Genomic DNA, 15,475 nt, shown 5'->3' with positions numbered 1-15,475 from the left:
ACATTCAGGTTCCTAAGGCCTAGAGTCCCTTTCCTGTAATGCAACCAAGTGATATCATTTCCTCTGCAAATAGCGCTGTGGGAACACAGCCTTGTGGGCTACTGTGGCTTTGGGAGCTGGTATAAAGGTTATTACTCTACTAGCACTACTCCGTGAATACGAAACTGTCCTTCAACTCTGACATGAGTCTCATGTCTTCTAAACTGTCCATGAAACTGTAGCAGACTCACTTGTTAGCGTGCAAGTAGGGTAAAGATCTCCATTCTTAATAATCACTATATTTTTGTTATTTTATGGCAATAGTACCCTCCTTACATATTCATATTAATAAAAGGAAAAATTAACCATTAGTAGAAGGGAAAGATGGTTTATTCATTTTTACTCTTAAATAATTCCCTATATTTATGTGCCTAAATTAGGAGAGTACAAGGAAATGGTTACTATATACTCTTTATAAATGTAAATTTTGTGTCTTGTCTATCCTGTTGTAAATCATTTGAAAGTCATCTTCTTTCTTCTATTTCATTCTTTTTTAATCTTAAGTAAGCTGGTAATTTCTCATCTTTTAAGTCAATGGTGAAAAATGTCAAATAAAATATCTTTTCAAACAATGTATGGTTTCATGTTATTTTTGGATATGGTAGTTGTTCCAAAATCCAAAGCCAACAATATGTTACCTCATATACCTCAATAATTTATATAACTTTTGTTTGCTCTATATAAAACAATCTTGTCATAAAAAAGGAACAGTATGAATGAATGTAATATCTTTTATTAGCCCCATTTTAAAATTATATATATAAAATAGTATCTTTGTGAAAATTCCAATATCACAAAAATGTATTGCTTTCAAAGACTAAACACTCTCATTAGTTCACTATTCCCAAAAGGCAGCTACTGTTAACAGTTTGCTATGCAAATACAAACATAAATGTATATTTAATATAAATACAATAGTCCGTTTGTTTTCATTCTATCTTGGACCTATTGATTTATCAGTACACGTAGATATCTCAGTCTTTAACAGCTGCAGAGTTGCATAGTATTCTATCACTTTGACATATGAAAATATCTAACTCCTCATTGATGATGTTTGACAACCAACAAAAACAATGCTGCAGTGAATACTATTGTATCTATATCATGTGCTTCTAAGAGTATTTCTGTTGGATAAATACCCACTGAGATATAAACATGCAAAATAATAGTTTGCGTGAATGCTATTATTAGGTTAATATGCCCCCTACTTTATAAACACCCAGTAACACCAGGTTAAAATTCTACTCTCACCTTGGTTGCCAAAGATTTGAGTTTTCCTAGTAGTGACTGTTTATTGGAATATACAACTTCCTCTTCATTATCTTCTCCTTCCATAATAGCACAACTGTCTGCAGCCGGGAGTTCACACTCTTTTGAGTTAGTCGTCATTACTAACTTGGAATATTTGTATTCCAGTCTAAATAGTGATAAAATAAATAAACAAATAAATATCCATTTATGTTAATACAAATAAATACTTATTTTAGATGGTCATATACCAGCTCATTAAACTGGCTTGGAGTATAATTGCTCCACCAACAAATTTCCCTAGCCTATAGCCATAGCAATATGCGTGTTATCATGTATCTACCATTTACAAAGAAATATTTCCCAAGATGTCAGAAATCAGTTCGACAGAGTTAATTCTACCACTTTACATTGAATTGTCCAATAATGAAAAAATTTGGGGGCAGGGACTTTGAGGCCTGAATGCATTTTCTTAACGTGAATATTTGGAAGCCAATTCACTGTAAGGTTTTCCCAGTATTTAGTTTGTAAAGATGAGAATATCAAACAAGCAAGTAATTTGGTCTTTATCATCTCTCTATATTAGTTATTCCTTTATACTATCACCCCACATATTGCAATTGTCCCTAGATATTACAATATAGGAGTTCCACAGTCCCACTGAGGTGTAAATCATTCTAAAAGATTCAAGTCCTATAAGAGATCAAAATACATTCAGGAATTAGGCTCAATATTCAATTCCAGATCCTTGAAGACCTGGAGTAAATAAATGTGGTATTTGCCTATACACTTAATCTGTTTTTTTTGCAAACGTCTTCCCACAAGAAATTCTGAAAGAAAAGGTGAAGTAAGAAGACAGCATTATGTCATTTTTTAAAAAGGCAGACACTGAGAGAATATCTGCCTTCCAAATCTCAGCTCTGCTGCTATCATCTACCTGAATAACATGGAGCCTCTTGTTTTCCTTGTTTTCTAATAAATGACTCTAACTCAATGATCTCTAATGTTCTATGACCTTTCTACTGTCAGAATAACAATCGTTTCCTCTGCTTGCTTTCTCAAGGCCTTTCCTATGATTTCTTCTCAAGGAGAAAATTCTTGTGTCTCTGAGACAATCTATTTATTGGATATAATGATAAAGTCTAGAATTTTCACAACAAAATAGGCCCTCTAGCTCTCTTGTGATCATCTCAGAGGGTACTTACTTTTGATTCTTTTTCCAGAAGTAGCAGGTCAGAGCCACCAGCAAAACGGCAGTAAAAGCTCCCACACCGGCTCCCACCTTCAGCCAAAAGTCAACCGTTTCACAGGTTGCCAACTTTTTCTCAGGCAAAGAAATTCCTTTAATGCACCATTTAGGTTCATTCCACACATATAACGTTTCCTTTAAAAAAAAACCATAAAACCATAGAAGACATGAGAAATGAGATTCAGACTCAACTGTGAAAGCTAGATTTGTCACAGGTCAATTTCTTACATAAAAGAAGAAAGGGTTTTGCTAACCTTTTACTTACAGTAGGCATACAGGATTATTCAGCATTCATTTAATAAAACCTCCAGAAATACAGGAAAAAAAGATACGTGAATGAATAAGGAATTAATGAATGAAAATGTAAAAACCAAATAAAGACATGGATTGATGGATTACCACCTCAGAAGGGTGCAGTACAGTACATGCCAAGGAGGTTGAATAAAAATGACTCCATCTGGACATACTTTCTGGGCTATTTTTTTTTTAAATTTTGATGCCCTTAGATATCTTACTCATGTTTTTAAATGAAAGCTTAGGTTGCTTAATCTAAGAAATGGGTTTCATTCACCCATCATGTAAGCCCATTTTCCCAATAAGTCTGTCCTCCAAATGGCAGAGCAGACCCTAGACCTGGGACATATAGGTACACCACGGCTGGGTAACAGGTGTAAGTGGGCACACAGTCTATGCCCTTCTTCCCCATGCCAAAATAAGGAGGGCATTATTCTGGGTCACCACTACCCACACCAGTTACTTTCATTCTCCCGAAATAGATGGCAATTCCTTTAGGGCAATGTTTTTCAAACCGCAAGTTACAACTAATTGTGAATAATAAAATATTAATATACTGGGTCTCAACCATGAATTTTTAAAAATAGATACATCAAATAGGCAGATCAAAACAGAAAATCCGAGTACAGCATATGGTTCCTTATATATTTCAACATATATGGTGACCAGTAGCAATCTGCATGGTGATTCTATCCACCGAAATTAAATAACATAGGTACTAATCTGTTAACGTGTCTCATTAAACTTTCTGGTATACGATGGTCATTTTATCAACACTCTAACAGAAGAATAACACCATAATGTTAATTTTTATGATTTAAATACACAAACAATTTTGCAGTTAGTCATGAAGTGAAAGGGACATGAGACTCTTATTCACTTTGGGGAAAAGTTTGAATCAAGTTTTGGATAGGAAATTTCAGCATGTTTTTTAGAAAGGATACTAGTGACTGGATTTTTTTGTTAGTACATTATAATTGAAATGTTTTTCCTAAACTTAGAGCAAATAAATTTCTTTTTAAGTGGGTCACATTTTTTATAAAAATGGTAATGTGGGAAATGCTGAGGCATGTTCAAATTCATCTGCTGCATCTCTAAGTGTCAATAATGACAATACAGAGAGAAACATAAATTCGTCAGCAAATGTTGACTTTATTTGAAGTGCATTCTAACAAGAAGTAAAGACTGTACCATCTTGGATATGGTTTTATCAAATGTGCAATGCCCAATGAAAACAGCAAGCTCTACTGTCTGATGACAGTCTTATAACAAAATTTTAAAACTTCAAAATAAAAAAAAAAAATACTTGCAAACCCAGAATGCTTAACTTTTCAATAAGATTCTCAAATACCAACATGGAAAAAAATCAAGCTATTGGCAACTTTTCTTAGTAATTCTATAACTATTAATTAGAAAGCCTTATTCATTCAACCCACACATCATTGGAAAACAGAAAATGGCTGACACTGCAGCTGAAAAATTTATTCTTCTAGTGTGTAGAAATATCTTGTGAGCAGGGTAAGATAAATTTTAAGATAGTCCCCTTAGTGATAACACAGTATCTCTTCAAATCTTTAGTGCTGCACAACGTATAGAAGTAATGCTTAATACACACTTAGCAACCAGTATAGATTTTGGAGATCCAATTTGATAAAAGCACTTTTATCACAAGTTGTGTGGCTCTTTTTGTTTATATCAGCTGTATGTGGAGGACTTGTATAAATTTAACATATGCATCTGTATTAGATATATTTAAAGAATTAGGAAAATGCACGCTCAATCAATATAAAGTAAAAAATTGTAAAGATGGTGTTGGAAATAGGACTGAAACACAACGGGGTGGTTAAAAATTTTAAATATACCCATTGCAATATTTCACAATAACTATTTTTCTTCTATCACGAAGCTTTGGTATCCAAAGAAATCCATATATATGCACTGACAATAAAAAATACAGCAATACTTGTCATTTGTATATGAAGCTCACGGAGGAGCTGACTTTTTAAAATATTTTATTCAGTGATCAGAGGTGGCTATTCCCACTTACTGTGTTATACCAATTTTTTATAGTCGCAATGGAATACACTAAGTAAGGTCTATGAACTCAGGAATGACACTCATAGTTTTGTAACTGAAGGTCAAGCTCCTTGGACAAATATTTCCAAAACTAGTATCTAAGCATAACAGAAGGATATATTTAACTGCTTCCAGTATTTCTCAAATTAAATTTGTAACTATAGGGGGATGTTATAAATTTCAACATGTCAAGCACATCAAAGTGATCCAAAAAGTATCATTTTAAAGGCAAAAACAAATACTAAAGAATCACACAGCAACTATCTATTCTCAACAATCTTATAATACTTTGAAGTGACCTTACCAAGGAAGAGAGTTTGAATGAAAAAAAATTAGAGAATTTGTTGCAACTTTACTGTCTTAACCTTCTCATCATTCATTACCTTCCAGGAGAGAAATATTAAAGAATGGTTGGCTAAAAGATCATTTAGCTATTCAAAAACCCTTGAATTAAACTTGGTAGCCAAAGGGAGTGCAGCTTCGTTTTTCATTTACTCTAAAAAACAATTATAAGATAAGCAGTTTATCATAACTGTAGAGTAAAGGTAAAGAAGAATTTCTATTGTGAAGTAGAAAAGCATTATCATTATTAAGAGGATTAACAAGAAACTATTTTTGTGAATCTGGAATTTTTATCCTTGACCTACTTAAAAATATTAAAAAGAAACTGTCTCAGCAGTGTGCTAGCTGACTGAGTGGCACTGACCCTGTGTGCTCTGAACTGAAATAAGCCATCTACAGGGGAGCACATTTGACAAATTAAGTAACACATTTCCTAATTTTTGTTTTTGTGTTATCTGCTTATTTTTTGTATAATGAATTAAATTATTAATAAAAATATACTTTACATCAACTCTATGCTTGTACTTTATCATAAAATATAAAATAAATCTTGCTCCTTAAAACTTTATCTCACTTTTAGGCATATTTCTGTGTGTCTAATTTGTGTGTGTGTGTGCTGGGTTTGATGTACAATATAATTCTTAATATAGGTTCACTGCCGTTAAAAGTTTGAAAAACACCAACTTAGAGAATAGTTCTCTATGGTTTTTTCCTAGGGGTGAGGTGAACACAACTGCTGCCAAATACTTGGAATGCATGGGATTGGGCGCAAGCATCCTGATTTCATTCCTCTCAAGCCCCTGCCCTTCATCCTGCTAACTGCAAGCTCTTCAAGACCTTCCTGGGCAGAACTGCTTCCCCTCTCTGATTCTCTGGTGCCCACTCTCCCTTCAGGTTTCCAGTATTAGTGTCGATTTATTTTCCTCTGTGCTTATTATGATTTTAATGGAATTTGGGCACGGAGTGGTGGTAAACAAGTAGTCTTGAAGCAGATTAAGTTTGTTTTTTTTCATGATACTACTCAAAGCTAGTTCAGTGAAGCAGGCTCTCTCAAATACTATTGGTGAAAGTGAAAATGAAGTGAAAGTGAAAATTGATATGATCAAAGTAATTTGGTAATATGTATCAAGCCTTAAAAATATCCATTCTTTTTGGATTCAATTAATCTCTTTCTAATAATAAACTAACAAAATCAAACTTCCTTCAAAGATGTTTGCTACAGAGTTATGTACAAAAAGATTGTATTCAATTTTCTCTCAAATGTCTAACAAAGGAATTATTTAATACCAAATTATATAAAAAATAAAATATTTATCAATAAATGTTTTTAAAAATATATTTAATGAGAAGGGAAAGTTTTCATAATGTATTAAATATAAAATGGAAGCAAAAATATTTAAGTATGAATGCGAAGAAGCTATAGAGTAGGATCTTGATTTTATATGTATATGCTTTACCTTTTAGGCATGCTTCTTATAGTGAGTCAGTTATATTATCCCCATCTTAATTATACCTATGTCTACATTATGTAAATCACATATTGGTTTAATGATATTATTCCCATATAATCCAGGTAAATACTAAAAGCCTGTGACTCCCTTATCATGATTCATTTTCCTCAATCCCTGTGCACATCTGCAGCTACCCTAGCATCTGAAAGTTCAGCTGCCAAACTTGATTTTAAATGCCTACCAATGTTACATTGTTAACTACAAGCTTTTGCCATACTTCTGGACCTGAGTTTCTATGATTTGATGCCAGACTAACCAACTATAATGCCAAAGCTCTGCTTTGAGAGTTTGTCCCTTACCTGAAATCCTCTCTTGCAGGCTCCCTCAATCTCATGGAAGTCATGCTCTGTGCACAGAGGGCAAGCTTCAGCACTCTCCCACAGGAAATAGAATGTACACCCATCACAAGTACCTGCTGGGCACTTGCTAAAATCATAAACAAAACCAAAAACACGTAAATGACAGCTTTTTAACCCATTCAATCCACTCCAATCAACACCAGAATACCTATCACATGCTGGGGAGCACTGTGTGGATGCTGAAGAAACACAAGTGGAAAAAAATCTAAAAGACACGAACCACTATGAGACAACAGTTTGTACCTAGTAGGATGGCTGGAATCAAAAAGATAATAACAAGTGTTGTAAGGATGTGGAGAAATTGGTGTCCTCATGCACGCACAGCTGATAGGAATGTAAAATTGTGCACCTGCTTTGAAAAGTTTAGCAGTTCCTCAACCAATTAACTATAGAGTTACTATTTATTCCAGCAAGTTCAGTCCTAGGTATAAACCCAAGAGAAATGAAAACATATCTCCACACAAAAATTGGTACATCAATGTTTATAGCAGCATTTTATATAATAACCAAACGGTGGAAACAACCCAAATGTTTATCAATAGATGAATGCATAAACAAAATGCAGTATATCTTTATAAAGGAATATTTCTCAGCCATAAAAGAAATGCAGTAAGGCATACCACAACTTGGAAGAACCTCGAAAATATTATGCTAAGTGAAAGAAACCAGTCACAAAATTTCACAAATTATATGCTGCTATTCATATGCTATTCAAAGTCCAGAATAGAGAAATCTATAGAGACTGAAAGTAAATTAGTAGTTGCTCAGGGCTGGGAAATGAACTAGGGCATAGGGGACCGAGAGCTAAAGGATACGAGGTTTCTGTCTGAGGTGTTGAAAATCTTCTAAAACTGACTGTGGTGGTGGTTGCCCATATCCTTGAATATTCTAAACGCCACTGAATTATATGCTTTAAATGGCTGAATTGTATGGTAGGAGAATTATATTTCTATAAAGCTTTTTTCTTTTTAATTTAAGAGAGACACAGACAATGACCAAAAAAAAAAAAAAAAAAAAAAGGCTCCGGAAATGCTTCTTGGTAGAAATGATACCTAAGCTGAGTCTAGACTGTTTGGTAGGAGTTAGCCAGAATAGAAAAGAAGAAAGCAAAGGAATTTCTGCAAAGGAATGAACAGGTATGATCAATTGGCAGGAAATTACATGTGGGTCATTATTGCTGGAGTTTCAAGAGCAACGCAATGAGTGATGTGGAGAGAAACTAGGTAATGAAAGGCCTCATATGTTACAGCAGTTGTAACTTCTGTTTAAGGTAATGTACTTAGATGAGGTACTTTAGGGAATAGAATGCTGCACAGGACCCTGGTCTTTTAGAGGTAGGAGAAAGACATCATCACAAAATTGTCTAAAGTGAAAAACAAACTAACCAACTACCAGGTCAACATGCAACTAAGTGATGCAAATAGCATTGCAATCTTGGGTTTCCTTGGCCTAATGACAACCTGAAAAGGTGGTTACCTTCACTACTCTGAAGATGATGGATGTGGATGGGGCTTAGACACAGAGATAGGATCACAAAGAACTAACCACTAGGGAGGCTCTGGAGACTTTTTGAAACTCTTCTTTCAAGCGGGTGGGCCCATTACCTCAGCTTGCCTCTTTCATTCTGGGACAGGTAAACATAGCATGGCTGAAAAATTAATGGCTGCTATGGTGTACAGAATCCTTACTGATTGATGCCGGAAGCTATCTGGACAGATTCTAGTAAGAACTGCTGTTTTGTTCATGAATTCATTAAAACTAGAGGAATTTAAATTTGTCTACTACTTTCGGCTTCCTTAAGTCAAGCCCCATAAATATAGGCTTTGCCCTGAAAACCTCCTTTAGACCTCAGCTGGTCCTGAGGACAGGTGTCCTGAAACCCTTAACAGCAAAAGGATAGCCACAAAATAGTAAGGGAAATTTTAAAAACACTCTTTTGAAGTTTTAACTTCAAATACCTTTCCAGTGATACATGGTCCAAAACTATGATATTCAGTCTAACAGCAAAGTAAAATTTCATACTGTTAGTTAATTAAATATATTCTAAAACACCCTAAGATATGAACACTAAAAAAAAAATCTACAAGTCTAAAAATTGACTGCATTTTTCCATGCCTATCTTTCCAAAGTGTCTGTAGACTAATCAGAGGTGGTGGGATGTGAATAAAAGCAATGTTGTTTATAGCATGCTGTAAGTGAGGCCCTATGCCATATGTCAGGGCTAAGAACAATGACAAATAGTGACTCTGGGGAAAATGGTTTAACTCTTATCTGCCTTAATTTCTCTGTTTTTTTTTTTTTTTTAAAAAAAAAAGAGTAATGAATATATTCAGACTGAAACAAAGATAGGTGTTTTTTTTTTAAAGTAAGTACAATAGATGAAAACCATGCCACATAAAATATCAATACTTTCCACCTTCTAGATTAGTAAAAAGCAACTCAAAATTTTTCTTTTTTAAAAATTGGGTAAACAATGAGAAAAAATATCCAAGAATACAATTTCCTGATCATTTAGTGAAAATAGCAAAAGTGCTCTCCTGTTCAAATCTTCCTCCCCAAATTATTCTACATTCTGTTTTCTAGCACAGCGGAGTTTTGAGTAAGGAAAAAAAAAAAACAGTTTATCTTGGGAAAATAGAAGAGAAAGTCTATTAAAATCTGAGAAAAATGAACTCGATAAATGAAAAAAAAAGGAGAAAACTAATCAAAGTTGCAAAAACTTCTAAAGAAAAGATCTGGGTTACAATTCTAACTGGACATTGGAATGATTATGTTTTCCTACAAATGACTTAACTCCTTCTTTCCCCTGCCACATTTTTGTAATTTGTCAAAATCAAACGTCTGCTATACTGCCTTCACAGGGTAGTTGTAATGGATAAAATGAGTGAACAATTTTGGAAAGTTTAAAGCAATGCAAAAATATAAAAGACTATTAGCAATGCATATCACTTTCTAAAGAACTGCTAGAACCACAGAAACTGCAACAACAAAAAAATCACAACACTGATGTAATTTATAAAGCTGCTGTTAGGTGTCAAAACACTATAGTGCCTTTCCTTGGAAGACTTCATTTGTTAAAAGATACTCTTAGCTTAACTCAAAATAGTTTACCTTAGAGTCAATTATTTGATTCCTTTAACCTGATGAATCACTTAAATTGTGGAACATCCAAATTTAATTCTTTGTTATAAACCTAAATGTCATAATTTAAATCAGTCCTTCCGTGTGAAACAGGGATGTATGAAGCAATAATAATTTGAATAGCACTTATTTTTAGTATGAAAATAGAAAAAAAGTACAAGAGAAAAACAAAAAATACTTTCTCCTACCAAGAACACAGAAAAACAAACAGTAAAATAGATAAATGTTTTATTGCCAAGTACTTGAAATACTTTTCCCTTTGATTACTTGTCCTATCATCATCTCCAGCCACCTCCCCCAGCTTTTTAAAGCTGGAATGCAGAGGTATCACAAATAATGCTTCTTTTATAATTTTTGGTTTACGCAATCACCATAGGAACCAGTTAATAAATGTCTAAAGGGACAGTACACTGTCATGGATAGCTGGGGCATGTCAGGCTAGGATTCTACAGGATTACTGGATGTGCTGTGAAATCTAGGTAGAGCAAAGACCGATTCAAAGGACAACCAGGTGGACCTTGATTTGGCTTTATTGGTAAATGAATAAGAGACTTCTCAGTTTTCTTATTTTACTTCTGGGATTGCCTTAAGAATCTGGATGGCCCTGGCAATATGTAAGAATTCACATTAACCTTTTTTAGGAAGTTAGGTCTTGAATTCTAAAATGGGATACATTCCCTGAGAGATAACTGGACTGAGAGATGAGCTATTAGTGTTTTCTTTTAAATAAATACTAAAGTAGGATCTAATTGGTTTGTATTATGAATTCATGGAGAAGAATCTTTTCTTATGAACTATTATGATTTAATACTGATCCTATTATTAACTGTTTGCATAGTTTATAATTCAGTATAAATTTGTTTTGCCAAAATAGAAAATACAAAGGTTAAAACACATTTATCTATATTGTCAATATGTTTCTGATCCCTCTGGATTTTGTCTGAGAAGACTGAAGGGAAAGACCACAGTTTTGTGTACCTAGAAAATCTGTCAGTTGAGTTATCCTCCAGGATAAACTATTGTTGCTCAGCTGCTTTCACATGGGGCTTTTGAGTGAGCTCCCCACGTTGGGGTATTCAGACTGGCATCAGTGCTGTCTCTAACCTGCTGCTGGTAATTCCTCTCACCTTTGGCATCTCAGGAGAATCAGGCTTTCTCTGCTGAGGATGGCTTGTACCCTCTAGTATGGGGCCCAAAAAACACCACTGCATCTTGCTCCGAATTTTTTTTTGCCCTGAGGCTAAAGATTACAAATTGTTTGTGAATGTGTCTTAGTCCACATAGGCTACTATAATAAAATATATTAAATTGGGTAGTTTATGTATATTTCTTATAGTTACAGGCTGAGATGTCCAAGATCACAATGTCAGCAGATTCGGTGTCTGGTGAGGGCTTGCTCTCTGCTTCATAGATAGCACTTTTTTGCTGCATCTTCATGTGGTGGAAGGGGCTAGCTAGCTCTCTGGAGTCTTTGTTTGTTTGTTTGTTTGCTTGTTTTGTTTTGAGACAGAGTTTCCATCTTGTTGCCCAAGCTGGGGTGCTATGGCACGATCTCAGCTCACCACAACCTCCACCTCCTGGGTTCAAGTGATTCTCCTGCCTCAGCCTCCTGAGTAGCTGGGATTACAGGCGCCTGCCACAATGCCCAGCTAATTTTGTATTTTTAGTAGAGACAGGGTTTCTCCACGTTGGTCAGGCTGGTCTCAAACTCCCGACCTCATTTGATCTCCCTGCCTCGGCCTCCCAAAGTGCTGGGATTACAGGCATAAGCCACGGCGCCAGGCCGCGAGTCTCTTTTATAAGGACACTAATCTCATTTATGTGGGGAGAGCCACCATGAGCTGATAACCTCCCAACACACCATCTCTTACTACTATCACTTCAGTATTAATGGTATTTCAGCATATGCGTTTGGGGAGACACAAACATTCAGACTGAGACAGCCAAGTAAAAAGGGCTCCACAGAAAACCTCCAATCAGCCTGGCACCGGAAGAATGGGGTGGGGCCTTGGGAAGTTTGCACCCTTTGCAGGGGGAGGAGTCTGGCCCCTCCTATTCCTGGGTGGCAACCTAGGATTCAATCTGTGAGATAGGGGCTTGCTAACAGGAACCCCTCTCACTTGGCTGAGTCTTTTTCCTTTTCGCCCAATAAATTCCATAACCCCTCACCCTTCAAAGTGTCTGCAAGCCTACTCTTTCCTGGATGTGTGACAAGAACCCAGTGTTTTCTATAAGAATATCACAACAGATTGAATATGAACATAAGATTTTTTATGCATAGTTCTTAGACCTAGGTTTACAAAACTCTATCAATCTCCTTCAAAACCTCCCTTTCTAAAGACTCTATCCTGAGTTAACTACCAAAAGCCAGCATCAGATCAAAACCGAGATAAACTAAACTGACATTCCTTAGTTTTATCTTCAGATTCTTTATCTTGTTTAATGAAATAATTATCATCCTTATCTCAAAATTGATCTGAAAATTTTAAGAATGGTTTGTGATTTTTATATCATGTCTTAAGAGTACTTACTAGTGCCTGAAGTACACAGTTTTAGCAATTCTGCTTTAGTTTTTTCATTTCTTGATCAAAATGGATTTTAGCTGTTTTCACTTATGCTCATAATGCTTCTATATGCCTTTTTACTTTTTAATATTCTAAGAACATATTTGGTTTTGGTCTTTTTAGTTAAATTGCCTTTTTAATTTAACTTGCACAGACTTACGTATCTATTATCTGTCTATAAATTGTTCTAGGGAAAAAGAAAACAAGGGAAGTCATTTTACCAGTCATTTTTCCATGTCTCTTAAGAACTGAAAATGGATACATATTTTGGTTTTAACAGTCCTTCCCCAAAGACCAAAGAAAATACTACATTAGCATCCAATAGATCGGATGAATTTGATAGAGAGACTCTAAATTGGAATCTGTGAAATAAACCCCTGGAGTGTTTGACCCTTGAATATAACAGGACAGAACTGTGAAGCATTCCTTTTGTGAGATTCAATATTCCCAGAGGCTACACTGATAATGAAGATGAATTTGGATTTTGAAGGAGGTTTTGGCAAAGCAATTTTAGGCTGATTTATAAACTACTCAAGCAGTTAAATATAGTCAGAAGTTGACAGAGAGAAAAAAATGATTTTCCTCTAACTGGTGGCATCAATAAAGACCCTGTTTGAGGAAAGATGACTCATTTAAAAGAAGGCACCAATAACTTGTAAGTCAGTTGAGTTATCCTCTGGGGTAAGTGTGATATTTGCCTCTAACTTAGTGTGCTTCTTTGCAAATCTCTGCCCATGAGGAACTGGATGAAAAAATGGCAAGATGAAAGCATTATGGCATGAAAAAACCACATAGTTAGAAAATTATTCCATCGTGATTATGCCACACTGCAGCTATAGAACCTGGCGCATCAGTGTTTCCTGCTCTGTAAAGTCAATGTGTTTGACTCAAGGATCTTGTGGATGCTGTGGCACCTCTACTATCAGAGTAAAAATGCTTCCCTTTGTCTGCTTTTTAATAAGGCCTTTTTATACCATTTTCACTAACAGAAATGTCTTATGTTTTTAAAAGAACCCTTTGGACACAATGCTTAGGTCTAAATTCTTCCCAATAAAAGGAGAGCCTTCAGTTCCTCTATCTACCTAAGATAATGATTAGAGGTTTGAGAAGCCTTTTAGGCAAAGGCTAGAGGGCCATCTATTTAGGGGCATCTATTAATATTTAGGAATATCAGCAGCCTATTGTGCTAGCAGTTTATTCTCTGCTCAAGGTGCAAACTACACTAGAAAATCTTGTAACTTCACTCCAGCTGTCAGATTACATCTGCCACAAACACTGTACTGTTTTTATCTAAAATGTTTCATACCCTCCAGACACTTTATGAAATTAGAAGCCAACTACATTTGCCAGACCAAATAGACAGCTTGGTGTTTCCAGCTGCAGATGAGAAGGCAGCCCAGATAATTTGCTGTTCCCTCTAATTTCTCAGGTGATACACAAAGAACACATATTTCCCCCTTTCTCCTGCCCATTTCACTTTCTATTAAGACTTTCTCACTTTCCCAGGTCTGGGGATCTTATGACATTTTCCCAGGACATCAAGATATAAAACCCCAACCAACACTGCTACTGCTGAAGTAAACTTTTGCCTGGCTTGCCAAGATTTTTGGCCAAGAAATGAGATTTCCTGAGGGTGGCATTCCTTCTGCACTACCAAAGTCTCTTTCTGAGACATTTTGGACAGCATATGAAGCTTCTCAAGGCAAGTGTCTGGTTAGCATCTCCCTCCCTCCACTCTGGAGATCTTAAAGCTGAAAGAATAAAAGAAAGAAAGAGAAAGAAAGGAAGGAAGGAAGGAAGGAAGGAAGGAAGGAAGGAAGGAAGGAAGGAAAGGAGGGAGGGAGGGAGGGAAAGAAAGAAAGAAGAGAGAAGGAAGGAAGGAAGGAAGGAAGGAAAGAAAGAGAAAGAGAGAAAAAAGAGAGAGAGAGAGGAAGAGAAGAGGAGAAGAGAAAGAAGAGAAGAGAAGTCCTCTTAAAAAATAGCCTGAGAAACTGGGCTATGCTGACTTTTTTTTTTTTCTGTCAGTAGGAAATATTTATTCAACCTCACCGCTAAAAAAACAAAACAAACAAAAAACCTAACAATTTCAGGAAAGCTGCTGTTTCTTGTGTTCTGATCTCCGAGCTCCCCCTTGTGCCCTGATGGGAAATTGATTCAAGGAAGAAAGAAAGGCCAGCACATTTAAGCTATAGTGTTCAAGCAGCTCCCTAAAGTAGTGGTCAGCACACTTCAGTGCGCATCACAACTCTAAATGAAGATTTATCAAACATGGCTGAAGGACTACACCCTTTAGACTGTCACATTTCAAATTAGCTTTTCACAAAACTAAAATTTGGAATACATTTTGAGAATCTGTCTCAGAAAAAAAAAAAATCCAAAATGCGAGTTAAGAAAAAAATCTGGTTCACAAATTTCAGTAGACATCAGAATTGCCTTGTGGTTTTAAAAAATGTTCCTGTGCTCAGCATCTAAGCTTCTGTATTTTTAGGGAAGGCCCAGAAATTAATTTTTTAAATAGATACCCCAAGGTATTCTGCTGCAGGTGATCTTGATAAACCCTGGCAAAGATAGTTTACTTCCCTAAGTGGCAGATTCCTGGAGGTCAAAGGAGAAACAAGTTTTCCTCTCCTCATAGGAAAAATTCAGTTTCTA

The 15,475-nt window shown here is 35.6% G+C and overlaps 1 protein-coding gene across 13 annotated transcripts in view; it reads right to left on the bottom strand.

Annotated features, from left to right (window-relative positions):
• Nucleotides 1-15,475, bottom strand: part of ELAPOR2 (endosome-lysosome associated apoptosis and autophagy regulator family member 2) — a 276,913-nt gene that overhangs the window by 105,231 nt on the left and 156,207 nt on the right. For all 13 annotated transcript variants that reach the window (XM_063634909.1, XM_055272846.2, XM_063634921.1 and 10 more), the window contains 3 exons: nt 7,059-7,185; nt 2,493-2,671; nt 1,291-1,456 (listed from right to left, as the gene is read on the bottom strand). In XM_063634909.1, the coding sequence (XP_063490979.1) occupies nt 1,291-1,456; nt 2,493-2,671; nt 7,059-7,185 (472 nt within the window). The remainder of the gene's footprint in view (nt 1-1,290; nt 1,457-2,492; nt 2,672-7,058; nt 7,186-15,475) is intronic.

Source organism: Symphalangus syndactylus, chromosome 3, assembly GCF_028878055.3.
Source record: "Symphalangus syndactylus isolate Jambi chromosome 3, NHGRI_mSymSyn1-v2.1_pri, whole genome shotgun sequence".
Lineage (NCBI taxonomy): Eukaryota > Metazoa > Chordata > Mammalia > Primates > Hylobatidae > Symphalangus > Symphalangus syndactylus.
This window is presented reverse-complemented; position numbering and strand designations above follow the sequence as displayed.